The sequence below is a fragment of the Neofelis nebulosa genome, chromosome 15, assembly GCF_028018385.1.
Source record: "Neofelis nebulosa isolate mNeoNeb1 chromosome 15, mNeoNeb1.pri, whole genome shotgun sequence".
In the NCBI taxonomy this organism is placed as follows: Eukaryota; Metazoa; Chordata; class Mammalia; order Carnivora; family Felidae; genus Neofelis; species Neofelis nebulosa.
In genome coordinates, this window is record NC_080796.1 from 75,484,535 (window position 1) to 75,510,394 (window position 25,860).

The 25,860-nt window shown below is 54.5% G+C and overlaps 5 protein-coding genes across 21 annotated transcripts in view; 3 read left to right on the forward strand and 2 right to left on the reverse strand.

The window, feature by feature from the left end:
- Positions 1-7,020, forward strand: part of NUP210L (nucleoporin 210 like) — a 90,842-nt gene extending 83,822 nt beyond the window's left edge. For all 11 annotated transcript variants that reach the window (XM_058702182.1, XM_058702184.1, XM_058702190.1 and 8 more), the window contains 5 exons: positions 1,278-1,528; positions 2,222-2,420; positions 5,581-5,685; positions 6,647-6,721; positions 6,799-7,020. In XM_058702182.1, the coding sequence (XP_058558165.1) occupies positions 1,278-1,528; positions 2,222-2,420; positions 5,581-5,685; positions 6,647-6,721; positions 6,799-6,896 (728 nt within the window). In that variant the 3' untranslated portion in view covers positions 6,897-7,020. The remainder of the gene's footprint in view (positions 1-1,277; positions 1,529-2,221; positions 2,421-5,580; positions 5,686-6,646; positions 6,722-6,798) is intronic.
- A 482-nt stretch (positions 7,021-7,502) lies between these two features.
- RPS27 (ribosomal protein S27) lies at positions 7,503-8,592 on the reverse strand. Its single transcript, XM_058702275.1, has 4 exons — positions 8,470-8,592; positions 8,095-8,203; positions 7,875-7,985; positions 7,503-7,586 (listed from the first exon to the last, which is right to left on the reverse strand). The coding sequence occupies exons 1-4, from the start codon at positions 8,473-8,475 to the stop codon at positions 7,558-7,560; spliced, it is 255 nt and encodes an 84-aa protein (XP_058558258.1). The 5' UTR covers positions 8,476-8,592; the 3' UTR covers positions 7,503-7,557.
- Positions 8,593-8,742: 150 nt separating this feature from the next.
- On the forward strand, positions 8,743-16,428 carry RAB13 (RAB13, member RAS oncogene family). 3 transcript variants are annotated; one of them, XM_058702247.1, is made up of 9 exons: positions 8,743-10,642; positions 11,942-12,002; positions 12,690-12,849; positions 13,085-13,162; positions 13,270-13,359; positions 13,448-13,513; positions 13,615-13,668; positions 13,846-13,959; positions 14,401-16,428. In XM_058702247.1, exons 1-8 carry the CDS (start codon positions 10,228-10,230, stop codon positions 13,921-13,923), a joined length of 1,002 nt encoding a protein of 333 aa, XP_058558230.1. In that variant the 5' UTR covers positions 8,743-10,227; the 3' UTR covers positions 13,924-13,959; positions 14,401-16,428. The 3 variants fall into 3 exon arrangements, with proteins under 3 accessions (XP_058558230.1, XP_058558229.1, XP_058558231.1); XM_058702246.1 differs by lacking the exon at positions 14,401-16,428 and having other exon boundaries at positions 13,846-14,330; XM_058702248.1 differs by lacking the exon at positions 14,401-16,428 and having other exon boundaries at positions 12,789-12,849; positions 13,846-14,330.
- Positions 16,429-17,130: 702 nt separating this feature from the next.
- Positions 17,131-19,654, forward strand: JTB (jumping translocation breakpoint). Its single transcript, XM_058702271.1, has 5 exons — positions 17,131-17,554; positions 17,735-17,772; positions 17,969-18,051; positions 18,674-18,753; positions 19,131-19,654. Exons 1-5 carry the CDS (start codon positions 17,472-17,474, stop codon positions 19,285-19,287), a joined length of 441 nt encoding a protein of 146 aa, XP_058558254.1. The 5' UTR covers positions 17,131-17,471; the 3' UTR covers positions 19,288-19,654.
- CREB3L4 (cAMP responsive element binding protein 3 like 4) lies at positions 19,566-24,173 on the reverse strand. 5 transcript variants are annotated; one of them, XM_058702244.1, is made up of 10 exons: positions 23,632-24,169; positions 23,370-23,544; positions 22,890-23,139; positions 22,615-22,733; positions 21,099-21,191; positions 20,862-20,968; positions 20,673-20,741; positions 20,405-20,489; positions 20,132-20,228; positions 19,566-20,008 (listed from the first exon to the last, which is right to left on the reverse strand). In XM_058702244.1, exons 2-10 carry the CDS (start codon positions 23,541-23,543, stop codon positions 19,818-19,820), a joined length of 1,185 nt encoding a protein of 394 aa, XP_058558227.1. In that variant the 5' UTR covers position 23,544; positions 23,632-24,169; the 3' UTR covers positions 19,566-19,817. The 5 variants fall into 5 exon arrangements, with proteins under 5 accessions (XP_058558227.1, XP_058558223.1, XP_058558224.1 ...); XM_058702240.1 differs by having other exon boundaries at positions 20,673-20,968; positions 21,099-21,275; positions 23,632-24,172; XM_058702241.1 differs by having other exon boundaries at positions 20,673-20,968; positions 23,632-24,171.
- Between the last annotated feature and the right edge of the window lie 1,687 nt (positions 24,174-25,860).

Here is a 25,860-nt window from a genome sequence, read left to right on the forward strand (position 1 = left end):
TTGTTCACTCCATCCAGTAATGTTCAACATGTCCCTAGAACACCCACCCTGTGCTTTTCTTTTGTCATTCACTGTTTTCTTCTTTGCTGGTCCCTGTTACTGCTGGGCTTTTTATCCCCAGCAAGTAGCAGTGTTTGAATGTTTATTGTTGAACTGAAGGATATTCCAAGCAGAGTAAATGAACTAGCATGAAGTAGAAACAGGCATGACATTGGAATGGTTTCATATAAATCAACTGATGTAAAATGAGGATTTGTGTCAGACACAGGCACAAGTAGGATAGTGCTACAGCCCAGGTGCCTGTCCTGCAAGGCCAGCAGTGCCGTGCGAGTAACAAGCAGCTACTGAAGGCAGGCTCCCTCAGCACACCGGTGGGCACTCAGAACACCCGGTGCCAGGACAGGTGCTGGATGTACAACAGGGAGCAAGACAGGGCTTTGTACCGTCACTAGTGCTGCACAGGGTGATCCATCACAGAATAGAGGCCACACGGGATGCTGCAGAGTCCGAAGGAGGAGGGGCATCTGACTCCTTAGATGGGTGGGGGGAGGGTTAGAGTTTGGTTTTACAGAGAAAGGGCCTGTGGAAAGGTGACGAGGAGTGAGCTAGGTATGAAGAGGCCAGGATATCCCAGGCAACAGAGAGCCTGGAGCTTGGCAGGACACAGAATGGAGACGGAGCAGTGGGAGGCAAGGAGGGGAGGCCGGTGAAAGGGCCACTGCAGTAACCCAGGCATGAACTGATGAGGTGGCAGCCCAGAGTCCCAGGGGGGTACTAACAGAGGGGTAGGCGTCAGAGACATTTCGGAGGATGAGTTATAGGAAGATTTGGAGAACGACTGGATATAGGAATGAAGGAAAGGGTATCTGTCAAAAGACAACGGAGTTTGAGCACGGGTGACTAAACAATACTATTGCCAGAAGTAAGGCCATCGAGATATGGTTTGACAGAGACGTGCCTAAACGACGCGCAAAGCGTCTTTCACAGACCCTCTCCTGATCTCAGCTACTCTTGGTTATTACTTCATTCTATATCCCCTTAATGTCCCTGTTTGCACTGTGGTATTTACTACTCCCTGATATGTTGACTTATGCGACGAGTTCAGCTGTGGGTGCCGGGGACTGTGTTTTCCTCTGGCATCCTCCTCACCAGTGGCCAGTAGTCTGCTAATCGTGGACAAAGTGGAGTTCACGTTTTCTTCTGAATTTGCTTCCTATTCTAAGTCAGCTCAGTAGAGCCTCTGAACCTTCCTGCCCAGTGTTTCATCTTTTTTTCAGGTGCTTATGTCTGCCTGATCAAGGTCCGACCCCAGTCAGAAGGGCTGCTCCAGGCCCTGAGCGTGGCTGACACCTCAGTCTACGGGTGGGCCACACTGGTCAGTGAACGCAGCAAGAACGGAATGCAAAGAACCCTCATTCCTTTCATCCCAGCCTTTTACGTCAACCAGTCAGAATTGGTTCTTAGCCACAGACAGGATGTCGGGGAGATAAGAGTGCTGGGGGTGGACAGAGTTCTGGAGAAGCTAGAGGTATGTGAAGTACTGATCCAAAACATAACCGAAATCAGGGTTTTGAAAAAGGAGTCTTTATTCCTAGTCCAAGAGCGAAGGAACAGTCATTGAATGACCTGATAAAACTCAACACGGGGAGTTCTTAAAACAGAAGGAAGAAAACCTGTCCCCTTCACAATGCCAGGGGACTCTGAGTGCAAAATTTAGCTCATGAGCTGCCAGTCTGGAAGAGAATGCCAGTGCCATCTGAAAACAATCTTCAGGATTCTAGGTTGAAACTTGTTTGAAGGCTATTTCCTCACAGTTTATTTTCTTCCCTCATCTACTGTAACACACCTGAGTGAAAAAGCAGACGAGTGGGGCACCTGGGTGGCTCAGCCAGTTGGGCGTCCGACTTCGGCTCAGGTCATCATCTCACCGTTTGTGAGTTCGAGCCCCACGTCAAGCTCTGTGCTGACAGCCCAGAGCCTGCAGCCTGCTTCACATTCTGTGTTTCCCTCGCTCTCTGCCCCTCCCCCGTTCACCCTCTGTCTCTCTCGCTCTCAAAATAAAACATTCAACAAAAAAATTAAAAAAAAAAAAAAGCAGACGACTTACTGCCAGGTTGCTAACTAGGAATACAGGACTCTTACTGTATGTGTAAGACTGGAATGCAATACTGACACAAAACTGATTTTCTTCTGTCAAGTGCCATTTTATCTTTTCTCCAAGGTCTTCCCCAGCTCCCCAGTTCTAGTGGTCTCTGGCCACAGGCACTCTTCCCTCACACCTGGCCTGGTGGTCTACCCCGTGAGAGTGGTCAACTTCACCTCCCTCCAGCAGACGTCACCCGTTTTCATCAACATTTGCTGTGTGCTCACCAGTCAAAGTGAGGCTGTGGTAGTGAGAGCTCTGAAGAAGTCTGGTGCAGGTGAGCACTGGGGGGCCCTGCTTACAATCCAGAGGAGTTGGGACCGTCTAAGTGTTTCTCAGTTTAGTTCATGAGAAACATTCAGCCACCTGAGCAAGATTACTCAAACTACCTGGGGCACGGATCTTTAATCTCCAAATCTACACAAAATAGAACCTTCGCGCAGCTTACTGATCACCGAGAGATGTTCTACGTAACTTACGTAGTGAAGAGTAGTTATGTCAGTTTAACATGAGCTTCTCCACGCTGTTAAATGTACTACTTTTAAAAATTTTTTTTTGGGGCGCCTGGGTGGCGCAGTCGGTTAAGCGTCCGACTTCAGCCAGGTCACGATCTCGCGGTCTGTGAGTTCGAGCCCCGCGTCAGGCTCTGGGCCGATGGCTCGGAGCCTGGAGCCTGTTTCCGATTCTGTGTCTCCCTCTCTCTCTGCCCCTCCCCCGTTCATGCTCTGTCTCTCTCTGTCCCAAAAATAAATTAAAAACGTTGAAAAAAAAAATTAAAAAAAAAAAAAAATTTTTTTTTTTCAACATTTTTTATTTATTTTTGGGACAGAGAGAGACAGAGCATGAACGGGGGAGGGGCAGAGAGAGAGGGAGACACAGAATCGGAAACAGGCTCCAGGCTCCGAGCCATCGGCCCAGAGCCTGACGCGGGGCTCGAACTCACAGACCGCGAGATCGTGACCTGGCTGAAGTCGGACGCTTAACCGACTGCGCCACCCAGGCGCCCCTAAATGTACTACTTTTAAACCTCTTGATAAATGTTTCTTCAAAAGTTGCTGGCAGATCTTTTTGCATCAGACAAGAGACAAAGGATGATAAACCTAGAAGTCTTAGCTTTCCAAAATGCTGATTCTAGCCGTTACCCAGTTTGGAAACTGTGCCAGGTATGGCTGGGATGGGAATACATGTAGTCATTGAAAAGTGTTAGGAGAGCCAAAGAATCATCCTCCTTATATCGTCACCTCTACTTGCATATCCCTCCAGAGAAACTGGTCTTTGAATTTACTGGGTGTGAATTGGACTGGACCCTACCTAGTTCAACTCCAGTGGGAGGAAGGTCTGTTTCGGCAAGCACCTGAGATGTACTGGTCATGTCCTAAGTGCATTTTATTCTCATAACTCTGAGGTGAATGTTTCTCCCTTTAAGAGTTGAGGAAATGGAGATGTTCAGGTTCCCAGCACTAGAAACAATTCTCAACTCTACCTGTGTTCTTTGTTGTTTCTAAATCTAGAGTTAACGGGTTTCTGCAAAAGCCCATGGATGGAATTCAAGGTGCCGATGACCTTCAATGGGGGGAAATATTGCACCTTTATTTTCAATTAACTTCTCACTGAAAGTTAGTATTTCCACTGACTTTATGAATATAGGCAACAGACCACAGTAACAGCAGTACGTGTGACTTTGTCACCAACAGAATTCAGATATTGTCATGTTCCAATTATTAAAGTTCTCTTCAAAATTACATAAAAATTATAGTTGTTATTAGGTCTGAGGTTAGATCTTTCTTGTTGCTGGAGCATATTATATTACAAAAAGGCGTTTTAACGTTTTTGTTAAGTGTTTAACATAGCTATGTTACAAAAGTTTTTTCCACCTTGGTTAACTTTGATATAATTGGTTTCTTTTTTAATGTGTATCTTTGAGAGAGTGTGAGGGAGAGAGAATTGGGGGGGGGGGGTGGCGGGCAGAGAGGGAGACACAGAATCTGAAGCAGGCTAAGGTTTGAGCTGTCAGCACAGAGCCTGAAGTGGGGCTTGACATGGCCTGAGCCGCAGGAGATGCTCCACCCAGGTGTCCCATAATTGGTTTCCTTTATTCCTACATATTTTGTTTTGCATTTGAAAACATTCCAATAGGATCCACAGGCCAAGTTGTGCACAGTACAATGGTTAAGAACCCCTGCATTTCTCAGAGACCAGAGGGACCAGTGGGACTAACACAACCTCGGAAACGGGTGGGTAGGAGTGGTCAAAGATCCAACCCAGCCTTCAGCTCGTTCACACAAGTATTTGAGTGCCCATGGGCATATGCCAGGCATGGTGCCTACTGCAGAAATCAGAGTTAAGACAGAGCCTGATTGGGGAGACAATTAGTTTGGTGTAGCCAGAGCAAAGGGGCACTAGAAAGGCTGTTAAATGTCACCCAGGTTTTATCTTGACTCTTACCCTGTAAACATTGCAAGCCAAAAGCTTTCAACAGTGGGACCTGATCAAGGGTTAGTGTAGAGAATTTTGTTTTTAGTGCATCTATATTTAAGGCAATGTAACTGTTCTTCGGAGAGAAGCGGTTTGCAAACAGTTCTGAAACAAAGTCCCAGGAGAGGGAAGACCAGTTACAAGTCCAGAGGTTAGAGGGCCTATACCAGGGATGCAAAATAAGAACCAGGTAGAGAAGACCTAAAGTTCAAGGAGTTTGGTGGGGTAGGAGTTCATTTGTGGACACTGAAGAATTTGAAATAACCAAAGTCAGATGCCAAGTGTGCTTCAAAAACAGGTTTTATTGGGGACAAATCAGAATGTTCCCTAGAAAGGAGATCCTGAGTAAAAAAAGGACAAGGGGACCCATGGGATTTAAGAGGCGGTTGGTGATGCAGAGAGGTTTCAGGTTAGAGGGATTAGAACTACAAGTTCAGGGGCGCCTGGGTGGCTCAGTCGGTTAAGTGTCCAACTTCAGCTCAGGTCATGATCTCACGTTCAAGCCCCAGGGTCTGTTCTGACAGCTGAGAGCCTGGAGCCTGCTTCGGATTCTTTGTCTCCCTCTCTCTGCCCCTCCCTGCTCATGCCTCTGTCTCTTTCCCTCAAAAGTAAATAAACATTAATTAAAAAAAAAAACCTACAGGTTCAGTCGCCACAACCACAAACCTGGTGAAGAGAAGCAAGTCGCTTGGAGTTAAATAAAGTACACAGAAAAGGTTAACGGACATTTTAAGGTAGCAGTGTTTAAATGCCCGTTTGTAAGTGGAGAAATTACAAGGTTCATGGATTGCCATGTATTACCTAGGAGACAGGAGCAAGCCAAAAACAGGTAGAGGAGCCAAGTACACGACTTACCTCTTTTTTGAGAGCTTCTGCTGGATACCCATGACCACGCGTTAAGTACAGCAACCTCCCCTGAATGCTTTTAACTGTGACCTTGTTTTGTTCTGACCAACGCACAGATCAATGTGAAGATTCCAGTGTCCTCCAGAAGTTCCTGGGTTCTCACCAGACCATCCTCTTTACCCTCTTTGCAGTGCTAGCTTCAACAGCTTTTGTTTTTCTAGGTAAGGAGCCCTTACATTCAGCACTGTGGACTTTTGACTTAAAAAACTGCCTTCGGGGGCGCCTGGGTGGCTCGGTCGGTTAAGTGTCCGACTTCGGCTCAGGTCACGATCTCACAGTTTGTGGGTTCGAGCCCTGCATCAGGCTCTGCTGACCGCTCAGAGCCTGGAGCCTGTTTCAGATTCTGTGTCTCCCTCTCTCTCTGCCCCTCCCCTGTTCATGCTCTGTCTCTGTCTCAAAAATAAGTAAATGTTGAAAAAAAAATTAAAAAAAAAAACTGCCTTCATTTAATTTCACCAACTATCGAGAATAAAAATCAGCTGCTTATCACGTCACTCATGACAAGCAGTTGCAACTCATTCAGCCTTCTCAGCGCTAGTCACCTAGCGGATGGAAGGTCCTGCTCAACTTCCCACCAAGAAGCAGTAAACTGCATGTGACACACCCCACCCAGAAGTGGAAACCACTGCTGAACCTGGAGAAAATGGCTCGTTTTGCTCAAATTCAGAGCTATTCTAGATGAAACAGAAACTTAACACGCTATGGTCTATACCTGCATTTTTCTCTCACCTTTTTAAAGTTGAAACTTCTGAGAAAGAGTGCATACACGCGCGTGCACGAGTGGGGGAGGGGCAGAGAGAGAAGACAGAGGCGGAGAATCCCAAGCAGGCTCTGCACTGTCAGTGTGGAGCCCACCTTGGGGCTCAAATCCACAAAACCAGATGACCTGAGCCAAAATCAAGAGGTGGACACTTGAATGACTGAGCCACCCAGGCACCCCTAAATTGAAATACTTCTAAAATCACTGGAATGAAAAGTTCCTATACTCTTATTAACTCAAAGCATTATTCACTTTTCATAGAAGTACTTAAATATTTTGAGTTAAACTTGCTTAGTAGGGTCTTTTTCCAACAAAAACAGATCTGCCTCTGGTGACCTCTCTCTCCCTTGTTCTTTTTCTAGCATACAATGCCTTCTTAAACAAGATACAGACAGTTCCAGTGGTTTACGTACCAACCCTAGGAGCACCACAACCAGGTAAACAATCAGCACCCTCACCTTTGAAAAGCTCAAATATCCATGTTTATTCATCTCTCTTCCCGCTTGATTTCTAGGTTTTGTCCCCACACGTTCTCCCCCACCTTTCATGAGTCCACAGTCCCCACCGGTCCAGAATCGGCTGCAACACTGGCTGTGGAGTGTACGGCACTAACGTTCACTTGGACACGTCCCCTGAACTGTAGACGACTAGAGATTTCTGGCCCTAGACCAGGAGCCATAAGCCCCCAAACAAGGCTTCTGAGAATTATAAAAGGTTTTAAGCTATTCTACACTAACGTGTGCCAGACTGGGTTTTTTTAGTAGTTTATTTTGAGAGAGCATGCATGCCTGCAAAAGTGAATGGTGGGAGGAGCAGAGAGAGGAGAGAATCCCAAGCAGGCTCCATGCTGACAGCAGGGGGCCTGATGCCAGCCTTGGATCCATGAGATCAGGACCGAGTCAAGATCAAGACTCAGATGCTTAACTGACTGAGCCACCCGGCCGCCCCTGGCTGTCTTTTAGAGATCAACTGCTGGTTCCGAATTCTAAGAAAATATAAAAGTGAAAGAAATGCCTCATATATAGTATCTCAGATTTTTATCAGGCTCTTAAGATGGACTCAATGAGCCCAGCTGGATAGAAAGGTCCCAAAGGGACCTTTTAAGTGCTTGGTCACTTACTTGGCCCAATTAACTCTTAGCAGTCCACTCTTCTGGTTGTCCCTCAATACTTGAGACAGGAACTTCCTAGCAGTAAAACCAAGACAATAAACAGAATGTATCCAAAATCTGTTTATTGGGATAGTTCCCCACTCATGTCGACTCAGGGTGCGTTTAGTGCTGCTTCCGTCTGAAGGAGCATCCTGCAAGGAAAAAGTTCAGAGGTCACCGGACGGCAGCGTCGTTGCCGCTGCGCCCCACTGGCTCTCCTCGGACGTCCCGCGGGGAGCTCGCAGTCGCTAGCTCCCGTGTTGCGCCGCCTCCCCCGTCGTCCCCGCTTTAGACTGGAGTGTCCGAGACTAAGAAGGAACATGAGGTTCCCTAAACTTTTCCGGGGCGAGGCGGGTAAATGGAGTCGACTTTCAAGCAAGGAAAGCACGACCCTCCCTCTAAAGCTCGCGACAAAGTGAGGACACCGCGCAGCGGCTCACCTTCTGTGAGCCTTGCTTTTCCTCCTGTCGGCTGGCACAGGACGGTGGAGCAGCCCACACACAGCACCACCGTCTGCGCGTGGCTGAACACGGTGGTGATTTTGTAGCACCCTGCGAACCAACAAGCGGGGAGTCGAGGCCAGCCCGGCCCCCGGCCCCCGGCCCCCACCCCGCGCCGGCCGCCCCGGGACCCTGAGCGGCCCCCGCCCCCGGCCCTCACCCGGGCACTTCACGTCCATGAAGTAGGAGTTGGGGCTCTGCACCAGGCGCTTCTTCTTGTGCTTCCTCTTCTCCTCTTCCGGGGACGGGTGCAGGAGGTCCTTCGCGAGCTGCGGGAGGCAGACGGGCGCGGTCAGGGCGGCGGCGGGCCCCGGGCGGCAGCGGTTCCACCAGCAGCAGCAGCAGCCCGCGCCGCCCGGCGTCCGCAGCGGGGCCGCCATCTTACCGCCGCCCCGGGCCGCGCGGCCCCCGCCCCGGGCGCCCCGGGCCCGAGCCCCGGAGCCCGCGGCCGGCCCCCGCTGCCCGTCCGCGGCGCAGGGGCGCGAGCGCGCGCGGGCGGCGAGGGCTCCGCCGGGACGCGGGCCGAGGAACTCACGGGCATGTTCTCGTGGGCAGGTCGTCACCGCCGGAAAGGAGCGAAAGCGGAAATCCTGCCGCTTATATCCGCCGCCCGCCGGAAGTGACGCGCGCGCGCCCGGCCGCCATGCCGGGGTCCGCGCGCCGCCTGTGGCTGGAGCGGACGCCTCCCGCCCGGCCGGCCGAGGGGGCTGCGGCGCGGCCCCAGCCAGGCCCTGCCCTTCTCGACTGCCTCCGTGTTCCCCAGCTGGTTTCCTTTGCCATGTTAACACCGCAGGAATGTACACACGGCGGAAGCCCTCGTCCTGGTTCTCACCTCCTCGCCTACCCTCTTAACCGCTGTGAGGTTTTTCGTTGTGTCCTCCCAGCCTTTCTCCTCTGACGGCGGTCCCGTCAAGTACTCGGGTGCTCCCCGCGGCGAGTCCATCCACGACCGCCGTCAGGTCGCCCCCTCCCCGTCCCCTCGCGGCCCGCGCGGTACCGCCCACCCTCTGCAGTGCGCGCGCGGGGACGGCCGCGTTGGGACCCGTGCGACACACAGACGTGCCTGGGACAGTGTTCGCTCCTGTGGCGCAGGTGCCGCCCGCGGGGCGTCGTGCAGCCTGGCGCCGGTGAGGGACGGGCGCACTTTGTTCTCAGCGCCCCGCTCGCGGCCCAGAAAGTCCCGTGAGGAAGTGACATTTAGGCCGAAATCTGAAGGACGTGGAGTCCACCGTGCGACTGTCTGGGAGAAGCCAAAACCCGGGGCCGAAGGAGCGTGGCGTAGCTGAGCAGGGGGGAGGCGAGGCGGCCAGAGCGAGCTAAGGGCTGAGCGCACGGGCCTAGTCCAGGGACACCTGAACCCCCGGGGCTGAGGAGGCCACATCCCGGCCAACGAAAAAGTAAAAGAACGGGCAGATTTGTGTCCGAACAGTCCGGGGGGATGGCAGCGTGATTTCAAGGACGGGTGCGAGACGGCCCGGCCGGGGGAAGAAATAGGGAAACCGTGGAGTTTGTGGCACGGCTGGAAGGCCGACCGGGAGGCGAGAGGACGCGCAGAAGGGGACTGGCAGGGGGCCAGCAGAGGCACAGCCCGGACACTGTGCGCGGACGGCTCGACTGGCCCCTGTCGGAGACGCAGACGCTTTGCATACTGTGTTTCCACCGGCACCGACAGCCTGTGCCCGGATCGCCGTGTTCCCACGCTCCAGCGCCCTGGTGGCCTCGTCACAGCCTTTCCGCGAGGGATGAGGGCGCGGCCTCCGCTGTGTTCTCAACATGCGCGCCTCGTCGAAAGAACGAGGCCAGACATTTTCAGTCCCAAGCTCTGCCTTGCCGCACTGGCTTGTCGGAGAAACCGCACACGGTCCCAGTTGGAGGGCTGTTGCTAATGAAACCCCGAACGTGTCTCGGTCGAGACGGAGGGAGGGGTGCGGCGGGGCGGGCGCTGCGTGTTCACTCTGCTCCACCAGGGGGCAGACCCGCCCAACAAGTAGCCTTGTCTTCCAGAGCATCCCGCTCTTTTCAAACGGAGCTGGTCTCCCAACTGAGGGCTGGGAACACCAACACCGGAATTCGCGCGCCGCCCCTGCAAGGTTTCCGTCCCTTGAATCAGCCCCGATTTTTGTCAGCTCCCAGGGCCATCCCCACCTCCACCCTTCTTCCCGCAAAACTTTCCCTTTTCCCCTAATTCCTCTAAAGCTCGTCCTCCTCTGCTCATTTGGGTTAAACCTCTGGTTCCATTCACCCCAGCCTCCCTGGCCTAAGACTGCCAGAGTGAGATCAAAAGAGGGGAGTGATGGCAAGCCAGACGCTGTGTGGGTGGGAAATGGCCTGGGAGACGGGCCAGCCCGGGCCCGGGGAGCAGAAGGCCGGCCAGGCCGGGCTGCCGCGGCCGCGGGAGGAAAGGGGTGGGCGGGCAGGGGGTGGGGCCCAGAGGAGTGCCGCCTCCCCTCTATCCCGGAGCTTGGGCGGAGAGGGAGGAAAACTTCCTGGCCTGGCTCCGGGCAGCTCCGTCCGCCAGCCCTCCGATCCCGCCTACCAGTGCCCGGAGCTTCCCCACCCCTCCCCCGGCTCCCCAGTGTCCGCCATGGCCAAAGCCTACGACCACCTCTTCAAGTTGCTGCTGATCGGGGACTCGGGGGTGGGCAAGACTTGTCTGATCATTCGCTTTGCAGAAGACAACTTCAACAACACTTACATCTCCACTATCGGTGAGCCCACTGGCCATATCCCAGAGCCCCTAATCCCGCATGACCTCATCCTCAGGCTCCCAGATTACTCGTGGCCCCACTCTTTACCACCCCCCACCCCCCACCCCCCCTTAGAGTGAGGCTTCTGAACTCTAGCCTCCCAACCCCTGACTCAGACCCATCCGTGGAGCATATCTCTGGATGGTACCCAACCTCTAAACTGTCTGAGGCCTCCAGGTAACTTCTCAGCTGTGCCAGCTCCTGGGGTTCCTGGGACCACCCTTCTCCCTCACCTCCCCAAATGCACATGAACCCTTCTCGATTTCCTGCTCCACTCCTCTCCCCCACCCCCACCCACCTCCCTGTATTTCCTGTAACCCCTCTCCCTGAAGGCGGCTTCCAGTTCCGCCAGCCTCTTTCTGCCCCGCTGAGTTTCAGACTCCCCCATTGCATCCCCACTGTACCAAATTACTTCCCAGTCTCCCTGCCCCTCAGCTTAACTGGGGGTTTGGGGTGGGGGGGTGGAACAAAGTGGCTGGGTGTGCTGGAGGATGGCCCAAGACTGGAACCGTGAATATGCAGTCAGCCAGGCAAGGACGGTGGGAGTGGGGGGACTTTTGGGGGCTCTGAGTCAGCCTGGTGACTCAGGCTCCTCCCTAGGCTCCCAACCGGCTCTGGGGAGGTGCCCAAGTTTCCACCAAGAACACTGCCTCCCCTCCTCCCCTCTTGTCTTTCTTCATCTTCTCTGGCCTGGGAAATAAAACGAGGGGAATCTCAAGACAATTCTGGTTAGAAAAGGGAAGGAAAATGCCTCTCTATCCTAGTTCAGTCTCAGGAGAAATCTTATTTATCCTCAGATTTCTTGCTTGCAAGCCCAGCCTACTAGTTAACTCACACAGACTGGCATCAGCTACCTTTTTCCTGGCTCTTCATCCTATATGGCTGGAGCGTAGACGGTGGTTCTAGGAAAACAGAAAGGAAAAGGAATCTAAAAGTAATATTCTGGGGGAGACACTGAATTCTGAGAGTTGTCACCTGGTTGGCTGAGTGGATCCAAGAGGTGCCTTAAGCCTCCCTGCAGAATTTCCATCACCTACCCCCTCCCACATCCATAAAATCCATGTAAAAACAAGATGCTTGCTACCCAAATACAGGTTTGAGAAAAGTCTCTTAGTTTTATACGTGCAACAAAGTTGCTTCCCAAGTGCACCCCTGCACAGTTTCTAGCCCTGCTGCTGCTCCATGCCGGGTCTCCCCTGCACGCCCTCCTCGTCCCTGCAGAGTCTCAGCCTGAGTGATACATATATGCTCCACTCGTAGGAATCGACTTCAAGATCCGCACTGTGGATATAGAGGGGAAGAAGATCAAATTGCAGGTCTGGTGAGTGAACCCCCAGGACCGCTGGCCACAAACCCTCGTTTACCTCCTGTCACCCTTTCCCTTCCATTTGCCTCATTTCTCTCCCTTTCCCCACAGCTCCTTCCGGTACTTCTCCATTTCCTGTCGCCTTCCTCAGACGTCCTTCCATCCCCCTTCCTGCTCACTCAACTATTTATTTTCAGTTTTCTTGTAACTCTCTTGCCTCTCCTGGCTCCAGAGCATTCTCTGAACTTGACAAATGTCTGCAGGGCTGTCACGTGGAAATGACATTAAAGCAGGTGAGCAGTAAATGGCAGAACTAAGACCTGACTCTGTCTGTGCGCTCCCTGAATTACCTCAAGCCCAGAAAGCCGAAGATAGAGGGCTGGGCTGTCACAGGAAGCCCGGGACTCCGAAGGTGTGCAAGTGGCTGGTGGCCTGAGAGAGGTGTTAAGATGCAACAGATAAGAGCGGGTTGTGGTTCAAGTTCTGGCTCTGCTGTGGAAGGACTTTCATTAGTTGTTTAGCCTCTCCAAATCTGCGTCCTCGTTTGTAAAATAAGGACAGTAGAACGTGTCTCACAAGTGTAGGGTGAAGATTAGCAGTGCTCGCACAGAGTAATCCTGCAACAAATAAACCCGAGACCTTGTTCCCAGCTGTCTTACCTTCTTTTCCTCCTTTACTGTTTTCTGATTCTGTTCCTTTCAGCCCCCACTCTGTTGCAGAAGCTAAATTCTTAGCAGGGGGGATTCTCTCTTCGGAGAGCTGTTCCCTCTGTGCCGCCCCACAAACGTTCCGCCTCTTCAGGGACACGGCTGGCCAGGAGCGATTCAAGACGATCACCACCGCCTACTACCGCGGGGCCATGGTACGGGGTGTGGGTCTGGACAAGGGGTGAGGCGGTAGACTGCAGGGTTCTGAGAACCACGGGCCGCAGGGTCGGGTAGGGACGGTGTCAGGGTTATAGTGTGGGATGTGGAGGGCCCCACCTGGACTAGTGATTAGATTCGTGGGTAGGACTTGCAGGGTCACTTGGAGGGGCAGGAAGCAGAAACGGGGGAATGTGGCCCAAGGCTCCATGGTGGATTCTTGCCATCTCCCAGGGCATTATCCTAGTGTATGACATCACAGATGAGAAATCCTTCGAGAACATTCAGAACTGGATGAAAAGCATCAAAGAGGTGAAAACCATCCTGGAGAGACGGGGGACTGGGTAGAACCCGGAGGGTGAGGGGGCCGTGAAGGTGAGCAGGACCCAACTTTACTCCTCCTGCCCTTTTGCTCCCAGAATGCCTCTGCAGGGGTGCAGCGTCTGCTGCTGGGGAACAAGTGTGACATGGAGGCCAAGAGGAGAGTGCGGAAGGAGCAGGCCGATCAGGTGAGGCCCGGCTGGGCGGCCAAGGCGAGTTCGGACTCCAAGGGCTGCCTCCACCTTTATCCACCCGTCTCATCTCTCCACCCCACAGCTGGCTCGGGAGCATGGAATTCGATTCTTCGAGACAAGTGCCAAATCCAGCACAAATGTGGATGAGGTGAGACACACCCCATGCCTGCCCCCCACTCCCAGAGACGGCTGTTAGGCCGCCACCGTCCCCTCCAACCTGCTCTGACCAGTCACTGCTTTCCCCCACAGGCTTTCAGCTCCCTGGCCCGGGACATCTTGCTCAAGTCAGGAGGCCGGAGATCGGTGAGTTGGTCGTGCTGGACTGAGCACAGCTGTGGGTGTGTGTCGTGTAAGGAGTGAACGCTGAGGAGGGGAGCCGTGCTAACACTGCCCGTGAGGGTGGGGCCCCTTCAAACAACGTACAATCTCAGACCCCGGCCAGCTGTTCCCACCCTGACCCCAGTGCGCTTCCACCTCTAGGGAAACAGCCACAGGCCCCCTGGCGCGGACCTGAGAGCTTGTGACAAGAAGAGCAGCAGCAGGTGCTCCCTCGGCTGAGGACCCGGGCCTGGACGCTGGGCCGAGGGCGGGCAGGTGGGGCTCAGGGGGTAGAGGTGGGTAGATGGCAGATGGCCGAGCGGGGAGCAAATGCAGAAGAAAAGGAGGAACGCGAGAGGAGAGAAGGTAGAATAGAGAGGCAGGGAGAGGTGAGGAGGGGAAAGATGGCAGGAAGTCAGAGAAGGTGAGGGGCAGGAAGGGAGGGAGGAGGGAAGCAAGGGCCCTGGGCGCCAGGCCCTCCCTGGACTTGTAAGGCAGACAGAAATGTAAATAAACAGTTGGCTCGTCGTCGTTACCGGATCAGGTTTTAGGGCCGTGTGAGGGGTGGGCTCGGTGATCCCTCTGAAGCTCTGATCCTACCACTCTGCATGGTCTTTCTCAGCATTAAAGGCCACCACCCACACAGAGTCCCCTGGTTTGGGTAACTGTCATCACCAGAACTGCTCTCTGCTCACCAACCTAATTCCTGCCTCTAAGGTGGCTGGGCTGCCAGAACCTGGCCAGGCTCCTGTGACACCAGGACCTGTGTGCAGCTGTCCCTTTCCTGCGATTTCATGGACAAGAGAACAGCAAGGAGGTTCTCTGAACCTGAGGGGCTGGACATCCTTTCCATGATGGAAATTAGAGGGTCCTTAGGGGCAGAACCTTGCCTAGTATCCAGAAGGGCTCTTTCTTAGGCCTTCCCAGGGGAGAGACAGCCCTGGCCTCAGGAAATAACAGGACCTTGTATTGTTTATCCCATGATTTCTTTAAGCGCCTTTGATTCTGCCAGCAGTCCTTTTAGGTGGCTAGTAGGTGTTATTTTCCACTTTTATAGAGGAGGAAAATGAGGCACAGAAGAGGCTCATTTACTCCTAAATCTTTATTGAGCATCTAGTATGTGCCAAGCACAACAGTCAAGATAATATAACTTTTGGGTGGAACTTGACGTGATGGACAAGCAAATTTTAACACATACTGCTCCTAAATACTGCACAACAAAGAGGCCAAACTACTGGCATGCCAAAGAACTACCACCACCTTGACCCACAGCCCCCCTTTCACCCTTACACCACAGTATCGAAACAGCAAACTTCTCTCACAGGACCTTTTAACAGGATTAATGAACATATCAGATTTGGTTTAGGCAAAATACCATTAGAAGTGTAATTCGCAGATCTGAAGTTCAAGGCATTTAAGAAATCCCCATGCCTGTGGCGTGGAAGTGGATGGCATGACCCTGGGGTCAGCAGCAAGGCTTTCTGTGCTGCTGTTTCTTGTTGGTAAAACACAACACCAGGAAAGGGCCTGGCCGTGCTGGGAGAAGAACTGTGGTGTGTTCGGATAAATGTGTTAGGTACCAAGCTTCCATGGGGTGAAGATCTTACCTGGATCACGTCTGAGCTCTGTAGTCAACGACCCAGCGAGTGTAATTTGCTCAAGGTTATGAGGAAAGACTTACATTTTGTGAATCCCAGGAAGAACACTGACTAACCTTCACCATACCCCAGGGCAAAGATTTTAAAAGCCAGTTTCAGTGTGGAGGCTTATTGTTGCTTGGTAAAGCGAGTGGATGGGAGAGCTTTTGACCCTTGCCTGTCCAGAGACATGGTAGGGTTTGATAAGGAGTAACAGCATGCTAGAAGGTTTCAGCCAAGACTTTTCCTACAGCTAAAAGCCACTGGAAAACACCCACACCTACTTCGGTAGCGCACAACTTCTGATCCGCACAAAGAGTAATGTAGGGGAATGAGCAAGTAGTCACAGAAAAGTAAAGCTCAGTCCTCACAGTTTTTTTGTTCAACTCCTATGCAGTGGTCTTTCCAGTCTGATTGCTCCTGTTCTTGAGCAGCCAGCTTTACTCCCGATGGGAAGTCAGAATTTATGGGACATTGCACCCGTAAATTTTAATCCTAAAATAAAGTACTGTAGCCCTGGGGTCGCGGGAGTAGCTGTCATATTTAGGCTAGGAACGCTTCTTGGGAGAGGAGAATGTGGGGTGGCGTTAACAGAAGTCTGGGGACGAGCCCTTTCATCTTGAGAAGTGGGGGACAGATTACTATTAGTGACCTTCTTTATGTGAATTTAAATATCTCCTTGATATTTAAGGACCGCTCACACGGTCCAGTTGTCTGGGAGGCTGTAGACCTGTATGTGTGTAAAACTAGGATGAAAATATGGGCAGAGTTAGATAATAACTAATGCCACACAGTAAAGCAAGAGTGTGGGTCAAGTCTCTGCGTTCTGGATACATATCCAGGGTTAACTCCATGGGGATGGAAAGCAGGGGTGAATCTTTGGCCTTGGAGCTGAACGTCTGGGGCTCACGCCTTAGGTCCCCCACTCACTCGCTGGGTGACCTTGGACAATCCCTTATACTCTGAGTTTACTCATAGAATGGGACTGATAACCTACTCTGACTCCTCAGGAATACTGAAAATCAAAACGACCTAAATGTTGGATTCAAAAACTCTGACAGTAATGTGACGCGATGCGATTAGAGAATAAAGGAAATACTTTACTACACATTTCATTTCATTCGTATCTCGACAAAAAACCCTAGAAAGTGCACATTAGCATTTCTGTTCTACAGAGAATGCCGAGAGGGTCCTAAAGTCCCGACTCCTCTCTGCGACTTACAACGTCCTCCCCGCACGAATGACGATCCCATCAGGCGACAGCCGGGCGAGCTAGGACCCGAGGAGCTCGTTCAAAGCACCAACGCGGGGCGGGGTTGTTGTAAATTAACACGCGATGGGGCTGTAAACTGAGGCCGCACGTCGGGCGCAGAGATTACTAAAAACAACTTAAAAAGTAATTAACACGCGCGAAGGCGACATAATTCATCGGTGCACCGTGGGTCTCGGGAAGAGAAAGTACAGTGTCGCCTCCCTCCCGGGGCCACCGGGGCAGGACGGGTGTCAAGCGGTAGCTTGATGGTGAATCCCAGGCTTTTCCGAGGCGGCAAAGTCCTGGGAGGACGACGCGTTGTTCCTCCCGTGGCGCTGCTCCCCAGCCCAGAAGGGGCCACCAGGCCACAGCCCGGGAGCCACGAACCGAGAAGCCAGACGAGCCTCGCCAGCAGGACCGTCAGGCCGCGGCGCGCCGAGCTCGACGCCGGAAGCCCGAGTCGCACGGGGCGGAGACTGAGGGCCACCTGCCCAGACGACGAGTCCCGGCGGCCACGACCCGCGCGCCTGCGCCGACCGGAAGAGCCGCTGGAACCCTCCGCGGTCCCGGCATCCCCCGCGGTCCCGGTATCCTCCGCGGGGCAAGATGGCCGCGGCAGGGACGGCCCCGGAGGTGACGGGGTGCTAGGCCGTACGTCCCTCCGCCTCTCCCGAGGGCCGAGGGGGTGCGAAGAAGTGAGCTCACGGCCCAGCCCCGCAAGTGCGTGCCGGCTTTTCTTGCCGTGGCCATGGGGACGTCCCAATAAAGCCTTTGCCCTGACAGGCAATTCCAGCACCTCTCAGCCCTGATCTGGAACCTCCCGAGGGCTGCGGTGTCGGCGCTCCGACGGGGCGCGAGGCCAGTCCCTCCGTCCCCACAGGCGCGACCCCGAGCACCCCATGCCTACAGGCGCAGGGAGGCGTAGCCTCCCCCAGGGCAGCCACCTGTGCTGGTTGCTCTGCGCTTTCACCTTGAAGCTCTGGTAAGGAGAGGCCGAGGGCTGGGAAGTGGAGGGGGCGGGAGGATCGCCTCGTCCACGCCCCTGGGGGGGGGGGGGGACGGAGTCCGGGAGCAGGCTCCGCGGAGGTCGGGAGTTCCCTGTTTGCCGGCTTCTGACTCTTGCCTCCCCACCCCCACCCTTCCTCCCTCCCTGTCGCTGCAGCCAAGCCGAGGCTCCGGTGCGGGCGGAGAAGCTGTCAGGTGGGTGCTGGTGTGGTAACCCGACACCCCCATAGTTCTGTTTTCTTTTGACGTCCTCCCCTTACCGGGAGCACAGGTGGGAAGGGGTGGCGCCACGCGGAATGAAGGCTTTTAGCTGTGCTGGGAAGTCGGCTGGGCGGAACCTTTGGGGGAAATACCTTCTGGGTCTGGGGCTGGCATTTGTCTCCCCTCTTAGTGAGCACCTCAACTTTGCCGTGCTGGCTGGTGGAAGAGTTTGTGGTGGCAGAAGAATGTGCTCCGTGCTCTAATTTCCAGGCTGTGAGTATCTGTTGTCCCGTTTTTGTCATATCTAGTCCCTCTCGGTTTTACGAAATGTGACTTTGCGTCGTCTTTGTGTTCTTGCGGTTTCAGTGTATGTCCACATTTGAACTTGTTTCCCCCCTTAAAATGTGCCCTTTCCTTTCTAAGTCAATGGCAACGTTCACCTAATAGTCCTATTCATAAAAAAGAAAAGGAAAGAAAGAAAGAAGGAAGGGAGGGAGGGAGGGAGGGAGGGAGGAAGGAAGGAAGGAAGGAAGGAAGGAAGGAAGGAAGGAAGGAAAGAAAGGGAAAAAGAAGAAATCTCGATGCCCAACTTGGGGCTGGAACTCACAACCCTGAGATCAAGAATTGCAGGGTCCACCCACTGAGCCAGCCGGGTGCCCCAATCATGATCATTTTTAATCCAGCAGGCTCTGGAACCTGCCCCTGAGGTGTTCTTTTTAATGCGTTTCTCATGCCTCCGGCACATCCAGCATCCCCATCAGAACCCTTGTTGGTTCTCTGTTGACCACCAGCTTGGAGCCTTATCAGTTGGGCACCTGCCCCTTCTGAGTGACACTCCTCATGCTTTTGCTGCTGCCCTTTCGTGACCTGTTCTTTGGTCCTTTTCTCCTGACAGAAGACCACTCCTGAGTGTGGTTCCACAGGGTACGTGGAGAAAATCACATGCAGCTCATCTAAGAGAAATGAGTTGAAAAGGCAAGTACCATTTCTGTTCTTGAAACCTAGGTCAGCTCCTTTGTTCCTGTGATTTTAGGTAGTTCACCCAGGTTTTTCTGTCCCTCTGGAGGTAGCGTGACATATTGGAAGGGGGGCAAAGTATGTGAACCCAAGTCCCAGTTCTGTTTCTGGATCACTGGTCCTATTGTGCGGGTTAATGCCAGCTCTGTTCACGACCACACCAGAAAGAAGCTGGATATTTGAGTGGGATTTGCGTGCGGTGAACACGTTAAAAGGCTTCCAGTAGCTTTCTCTTTTCCCGCCAGATGTGTCTTGGTGGGGCTTGAGTAGAAGGGCGATGAGAGGGAGAGGTTGTCCAGCGTTCCCTGGGAATAACTGTTTCTTCCTGCTCTTAGCTGCCGCTCAGCTCTGATGGAACAGCACTTATTCTGGAAATTTGAAGGGGCTGTCGTGGGTGTGGCCTTGGTCTTCGCTTGCCTTGTCATCGTTCGTCAGCGACAGCTGGACAGAAAAGCTCTGGAAAAGGTCCGGAAGCAAATCGAGTCCATATAGTGACCTTCTGCCCTTTGACAGGGGTCTTTAGGGACCCTGCCTCAGACAGAGACTTGTGCCCCTCATTCTGGGAGACTGGTGGTGGCGCCCCTTTCTGCGTTTCCCGTCTAGATCATTAACCAGCAAAGTAAGTAGAATGGTTCCCTTCCCTACTGTAATTTGGTTTGGGACCGGAAGTCATGGCAGCAGGCATGGAAACGGTGGCAACTTTACACCCCAGGTTACCGACTACCTATCTTCTCCTCCTGCTACTTATTTAAAACTTTCAGGATACAATGTCAGCAAAAAAGTTTATTTCTCAGCCAAAACCTCTGTTTCCCCTCAACCCTAACCCCAAAGAAGAAATAAAGTTGCAGATGTATAAAGTTTTGGAAATGTCTCATGTAGCCTGTGCCTCAGGGTACAGACATTTCGGACGTCCAGAAATGATTCAGACCCCTGAAGCCAAAGAATTCTGAATGGGACACCCAGGGGGAACAAGAGCCACGGGGGATCCCGGATTCCTTCTTGTGGCCGGGAAGCAGGTGGGTTCACATCTCTTCCGCGTGCAGCACAGCTCCGTGCCCATTGGGGCCTGTCTTCCCTCCCATCTTCTCAAGCAATGTCCTTGTTGAGCCATGTTCACCCTTGGGCTTAAGTGGCCCCCCTGGTCTGGACTCTCCTACTGTGGTCTCCAAACCTTCTGTCGTGTCCTTGTGACTTAGGATATTTCTGGACATCACTGTGGGTGGAGGAAGGAGGGCAGTAATAGAGTGTTCCCTTAGGTGGGGGATCCTAGAGGACAGGACTTCCCTCCCCTATCTTGACTACCCTGAAAAACAGCTCCCCCCTGCCCTTGCCTCACCTCCATGAGGCCGGTAATCCTCAGGCCCAGCTTCCCGGAGACCCTGGAAGGGGCTGACGCTGGGCAGGATGATTAGAGCCAGGGAAAAAAGAAGGATCTGGAGAGAACAGAACGTCCTTTGGGCCGTGGGGACTAAAGGCAGGGAGCCAAGGGCAGAACGAATAGAGAGCGGTTGGAGTCATCAGGGATGGGAAGGGGGGTGTGGGCAGGGCTGGGGGTGTCGGGATGGAGGCAAGAGATGGTGGGCGTCAGGGGGTCGGGCAGCAGACTGACCGCGATGCAAGTGCTGGTCTGGGCGGCTCTGTTGGAGGTCCGGGCGGCCAGCAGCTGCAGCTGGCGGACCTGAGCTACCAGGGAGCTGGGGAGGCAGGGTGGAGAGTCAGGGCTCCGGCACCAGCACTGGAAGCCAGGGCGCAAGAATGGTAGCCCTAACGCCAAGCCCCTCCTGCCTGCTGCCCCCCCCCCCCCCCCCGTGGGAGCTCCCCCCCGACCCCGACCTGGGCCCGCCCTCCGCAGAGGAGCAGGTTATGTACGCACTTACACGTGGCACCTCTCCAGCTCCCGGACTTTTTTCTGCAGTTCCTGGTTCTGTGCAGAGCAGGCAGCGGCCCTAGGGTGTGTGGACAGGCGGGACAAAGCTCTGCAACCCTGCGGGCCCTGACCTGCCTGCCCTGGTAAGGAGGCCCCACACAGGGCCCACGGAGAGCTGGACACCGACGTCCAGACATACCTGCTCTCCAGCCCGTCGATGTACTCTTTCTTCCGCTGCCGACTGTCCTGAGCTGACTGCTTGTTCCGGATCTTCCTCCTGACCTTCTTGAGGACCCTCTCCTCTGCCTGGGGGCCCGGGGGTGTCAGTCCCGGGCCCTTAACCTCCCTCAGCGCCCCACTAGCCTCTGTGGTCCTGGCTCTTCAGAGGCCAGGATGGGGCTGCTGTGTTGGGATACCCTTTGGGGAAGCATGTTACCTTGGTGAGGGGCAGGTGTGCGGGCAGGGAAACCCCTTCCTGCCCCAGCAGACGCTTCTCCTCTTCTGTCAGGAACAAGGTCTGACAGGGCAGCTGGTGGAGAACGGGAGAGGGTGAGAGGACAGTGGGGGAGGGTCCTGTCTTTCCCATCACACAAGGCTGCTCCCTGCGTGCCTTCTGGAGAGGAATACGTAACCGTGAAGTGAGGAGGGGCGAAGGGGCCTTAATTCAGACGGGCTCTGTCTGGGGCCTCCTGGGGCTGAGAAGGGAGAGAAGAGGCGTTGTGATATGTCCTTTGCCCCCAGGCTTAGGACTTCAGGACTCTGAGCAAGCTAGGGAGGGCCGGTTCTGGTCCCCAAACCTTCAGGATATCTGAAGAAGGCAGGGAGCAACTCACTAAGGTAAGGTTTGCTTAGAATGGTTCGCTTTTGCCGTGAACTTCCATCTGGCAGAGTGCGATGTCCAGTCAGGGTCAACCACCGGGAGCTCCCTGGGGCAGTGGCCCATTTCTCAGTGGTCTGAGCCCCACTTTCTAGATGGAAGCTCTGTCCCCTGTCAAAGAACTCCCCAAGGGCCACCAGACTGAACAACTTCTCCTAACACAGTCTGTAGGGAGGTAGGGGGCATCTGGTTAGCCTGAGCCTGCGAACAGAGTGACCCGCAGTTCTGGTACTCCTTGAAAGATTTATGCTTCACTTTGACTTAAGAGGAATTTGATTTTGCTTCTGACTCCTGATGATCTTTGGCTTTTAGCCAAACCATTTTTCGTCTTTCTGCCTTTTCCTGATTGTCCCTTCCTGCTCCCCTGAAGCCACAACTCCCCAGTGTTTTGATGCGAATGCAAGCTTAGAAGCATCGGACTTCCTAAGGTCCCTCAGCCCGATTCGGAGATGTTTGGTGTGGATTCTGGTCCCAGCTTCGGCCAGGCTTGCAGGGAGGCCAGAACCCTTTGCCCACGTTTTGCACACAAGCAGCTCTGTCGTCAGACAGTGACTGAGCAAGACCCCTTCCTCGCCCCCCACTGCAGGAACCAGTCTAGCCAGCCTGAGGGAGGCAGCTGAGTGTTGCCCACTGTGCTGTGGCCCTGGGCTGTGGGTGTGGCCGCATGGCGCTTCCAGTGGGAACAGGTCACTTGCTGCCCCACACCCTGTGCCAGTCACCAGCTGGGATCCCAGGCAGCCTGCCCCCTCCGTGTCCAGACCCAAGGCTGAAACAATGGCCATGCTGAGCAAAGTGCACATAAGGTCTGGCCTTTCTCCCGGGCCCTGTCTCCAGACTCCCTCACCCCACTTTCTCTTTAACTGAGTCATCGCCACCTTACCCCCAAGGGCTTCTGTCTTCCTCGCCCTTTTCTGCACTTAGAATCACCCATGCCTCCCTGGTCTTCAGGCCCAATGCCACAAAAATTGGGACAAAGAGATTAGCATCAGTTTCCCCCTCCCGCAGCCTCCTTCCCCATCTGTGTGGGTGCCTGTCTTTGTATCCAGGAGTACTGGATCTGGCTGGCCAAACTCACCAGGGTCGCAGGAGGCACTGGGTTTACAGTGCCTGCTCCGGGCAGGGTGTCGTGAGCATCACAGGGCAGCTCGCAGACCACGCAGGCATCAGGCACGGTCAGTTGTGGGCTCCGCTGACCTGAGGGAGACACAGGTGGCTAGGAGTAAAGGAGACAAAGGGCACACCCTCATGGCAGCGGGGCCTGGCTGGAGGCACAGGTTGGGAAAACCCCTCGCCCCAGGACTAGGGCTGGGCCTGAAAGGCCACTGTCCCCTTTCCACCAGGAACACTGACCTGGCTGGAGAGAGATGAACCCTACAGCTGGCCCAGCTTCCCCCTGCGTCCTCTCCAGGGCCCCTGCCTCATAGACCACCTCATAGAGAGCAGGGGGACTGGGTGCTTGAGGGGCGGGAGGCCTGTCTGGACGGCCAGGGTCCTCAGATGGATGGCCACTGTCGCTGCTAGCAGAGGCTCCTGAGCAGTACACTTCATTGGGGTCAATGAAAAGTTTCAGGAAGTCTTCAGGCTCACTGTCTCGAAGGCCCTGCAGTACCAGAGGGAGTCTATGTGTACAGAGAATTCCAGAGTGCTATGGGACGTCAAACCTGCATCTGGCCTCTTCAGTCCCTTGTGTCCTTGGACATGGGGATGGTTACAGATCACGTGTCCTTTAGGGGCTCGGCCTTCAGACGTCTCCAAGTGGAGGCTGAAGCCTGATGGGCCCCTCATCACAGCTGCGCCTCCGCCCAGCCCACCGGCATCTCTCCCACTCACACAGCCACGGCCCCCACTGGGCTCCCAGCCTCGCAGCCCCCGTTCTTGGAGCTTCGTCCCCGGGGCCTCCGGAGGTGGGCCGTGCAGTCCCGGCTCCGGGAAGGTCCCTGTTGAGAAAACATCTTCTGGGGACTCCAGCCACGCATCCAGCAGGTCGGGGGTTCGGAAATCCATTCTGCAGAGAGAGCGGGACCAGGGTGAGGGCGCCCTCCCCCCAGCTCCTGGGTTCCCCGCTCCTCCTTCCACCCTCTCCCTGCCTCACCGGCCACCGGGGATCTCGCCTCCGGCGGCCTGACGTCTGGCTCCGATGAACGGCCCACTTCAGTGTTACCTGTCCCCAGAAGCCCAGCCCGCCGGCCGCCCGAAAGGCCACCACCGCGCTTCTTTCCTCCAGGATCTCGCATCCTGGACCGGCCCAGCCAAGCCCCGCCCCCGGCCTGACCCCGGCCACTGCAGAGTGGCTGGCGCCTGGCCAGGGGCCACGGCGGGCCCGCGTCTTCGAGCTGGGGGCCGGGAGGCTAGGCGTCCGCAAACCGGCCTTGAGCAAGACACAGACAGCCTCGCCCTTCGGGCCTCAGTTTCTGCTAGCGACAGCGAGTCTTCCTGAGCGTTTGGACGGGCTCCTCAGGGAAGGACGGCGATGGCTGTGACCGGAGCACACCAAGTGCCCGCTCTCCGGCCGTGAGCTGCGTAAGACGAGAGCCCGGCAGGGTGAAGACAAGACACTGTGGGAAGGCCGCAACCCGACGGCCCGGGTCTCGCCAAGGGTTCCCCTCCCCCGCTCCGAGGCGCTCTTTCCACTCTTGACTCTGATGGGACGCCAGAGGTCTGAAGGGCAGGGTATCGAGCCAATGGGAGCGCCGACTCGAGGCAGGCCGCTCCCCGGGTGGCCAGAGGGCTGCCGAGGGGGCGGGGCACCTCGGAGGCGGGAGGGAGGCCGCGAGCCCGGCGCCGGGGCCGGGGCCGGGAAGCAGGGCGGTTCCGGGGCCGCGGCGGGAGCGGCTGCCTGGCTCCCGGGCCCAGGTTCCGAGCCGGGCGACGGGGAACGACCCGTTGGCCCAAGTAGGAGCTCTGAGCGCGCGGAGAGTGGCGCAAATCCCGTCCCGCGCGCCGGGCTGCTGAAAAAGAACAGCGGCTGCACACACATACTCGTTGGACTGGGGGCCAACGGAGGGTATGATTACCAACAGCATTCGTATAGTTTACAAAATGTTTTCATAAACGCTGTTCTCGCATTTAATCCACAACAGCCCCGAAGGAGACAGGGCAGGTAACCCTTCCCTAACTTCACCGACGAAGAGACAGAGATCCATGATTGCAACGTAGCGATACCGAAGCTCGGGATTGTTGGCCTCGTGACTGAAGGGCCAGGAATTCATTTCAAATTTAGCAATGGAGCTACAATGATGTAGCTATGATTTCTGTCTGCCTGCATCCCCAGTAGTGCTTCAGAAAAAGGGTAGCTCCCTGAGAAAAGCAGGACAGTTTGGGGTGTGGATCCAGATCTCAAACTGGTATTTCTCATGAAAATTGGAATGTGCTGAGGGTAAAAACAGGAGCAGGGTCCATAGTTATCGAGTACCTACCTATTAGACGGTCAGGCGTTTTCACATCACTCATAATTCTCATAGCAAGTCATAGCTGGAAGAGAGAAGTTACTTTCCCGAGGTTAGTCTGTAAGTAGGACCAAGGTTGGGACGCCTGAACCCATGTTCTTTGTACTCGCTTGTTTGCACTTTCTCAGATTTCCTGCTCATCTTCCTGCATCCTGCTCAAGTCGTCAGGAGAAAAAGCAGGCTTCCTGGACTGATGCAGAGCTCTAAGGAGAGCAGAGCTTCCCCTGCCTGGATCTTTCCTAGAGCAAGGAAGGTTTCAAAGGGCTTCCTACAGGTTGCATGTGGAGAGATGATTAAGTGGAAAATATAGTCAGCTTTCATTAATGTCAGAGCTGGGAAGAACCTCTGGCATCGTCGGCGAGTCTGATTTCCCTCTTTCACCTACTTTATCATGTTCCTGAGACGAAAAACGACTTGCTTAAGATCACACATCAAATTAAAGTAAAGGGGCACCTGGTTGGTTCAGTCAATGGAGCCTGAGACTCTTGACCTCAGAGTTGTGAGTTCAAGCTCCACATTGGATGTACGGCTTACTTTAAAAAGAAAAAACAGAGGCGCCTGGGTGGCTCAGTCGGTTGAGCCTCGGACTTGGCTCAGGTCATGATCTCCTGGTTTGAGAGTTTGAGCCCCTCCCTGAGTCCGGCTCTGTGCTGACAGCTCAGAGCCTGGAGCCTGCTTTGGATTCTGTGTCTCCCTCTGCTCCTCCCCCACTCATGCTCTGTCTCTCTCGTGCTCTCTCAAAAATAAATAAACATTGGGAGGCCTGGGTGGCAGTCAGTCGGGCAACCAACTTCACTCAGGTCATGATCTCACAGATGGTGAGTTCGAGCCCCACATTGGGCTCTGTGCTGACAGCTCAGAGCCCGGAGCCTGCT

Bases quoted from the DNA above. Each gene is read 5' to 3' on its own strand.
- RPS27 (XM_058702275.1), bottom strand. The intron at 7,986-8,094 runs GTGAGGGCCGGG...GTTGGTTCGCAG, and splicing joins CATGGACGTGAAGTGCCCGG to GGTGCTACAAAATCACCACC. The intron at 7,587-7,874 runs GTGAGCCGCTGC...TTTTCCTTGCAG, and splicing joins AAAAGCAAGGCTCACAGAAG to GATGCTCCTTCAGACGGAAG.
- RAB13 (XM_058702247.1), top strand. From the start codon at position 10,228: ATGGCAAGCCAGACGCTGTGTGGGTGGGAAATGGCCTGGGAGACGGGC. The intron at 12,003-12,689 runs GTGAGTGAACCC...TGTTCCTTTCAG, and splicing joins AAGATCAAATTGCAGGTCTG to CCCCCACTCTGTTGCAGAAG. The intron at 13,163-13,269 runs GTGAAAACCATC...TTTTGCTCCCAG, and splicing joins GGATGAAAAGCATCAAAGAG to AATGCCTCTGCAGGGGTGCA.
- JTB (XM_058702271.1), top strand. From the start codon at position 17,472: ATGCCTACAGGCGCAGGGAGGCGTAGCCTCCCCCAGGGCAGCCACCTG. The intron at 17,555-17,734 runs GTAAGGAGAGGC...CTGTCGCTGCAG, and splicing joins GCTTTCACCTTGAAGCTCTG to CCAAGCCGAGGCTCCGGTGC. The intron at 17,773-17,968 runs GTGGGTGCTGGT...CTCCCCTCTTAG, and splicing joins GCGGGCGGAGAAGCTGTCAG to TGAGCACCTCAACTTTGCCG.
- CREB3L4 (XM_058702240.1), bottom strand. From the start codon at position 23,543: ATGGATTTCCGAACCCCCGACCTGCTGGATGCGTGGCTGGAGTCCCCA. The intron at 22,734-22,889 runs GTCAGTGTTCCT...TGTCTCCCTCAG, and splicing joins GTTCATCTCTCTCCAGCCAG to GTCAGCGGAGCCCACAACTG. The intron at 20,009-20,131 runs GTGAGGCAAGGG...CTCCACCCACAG, and splicing joins GGATTACCGGCCTCATGGAG to TGATGTCCAGAAATATCCTA.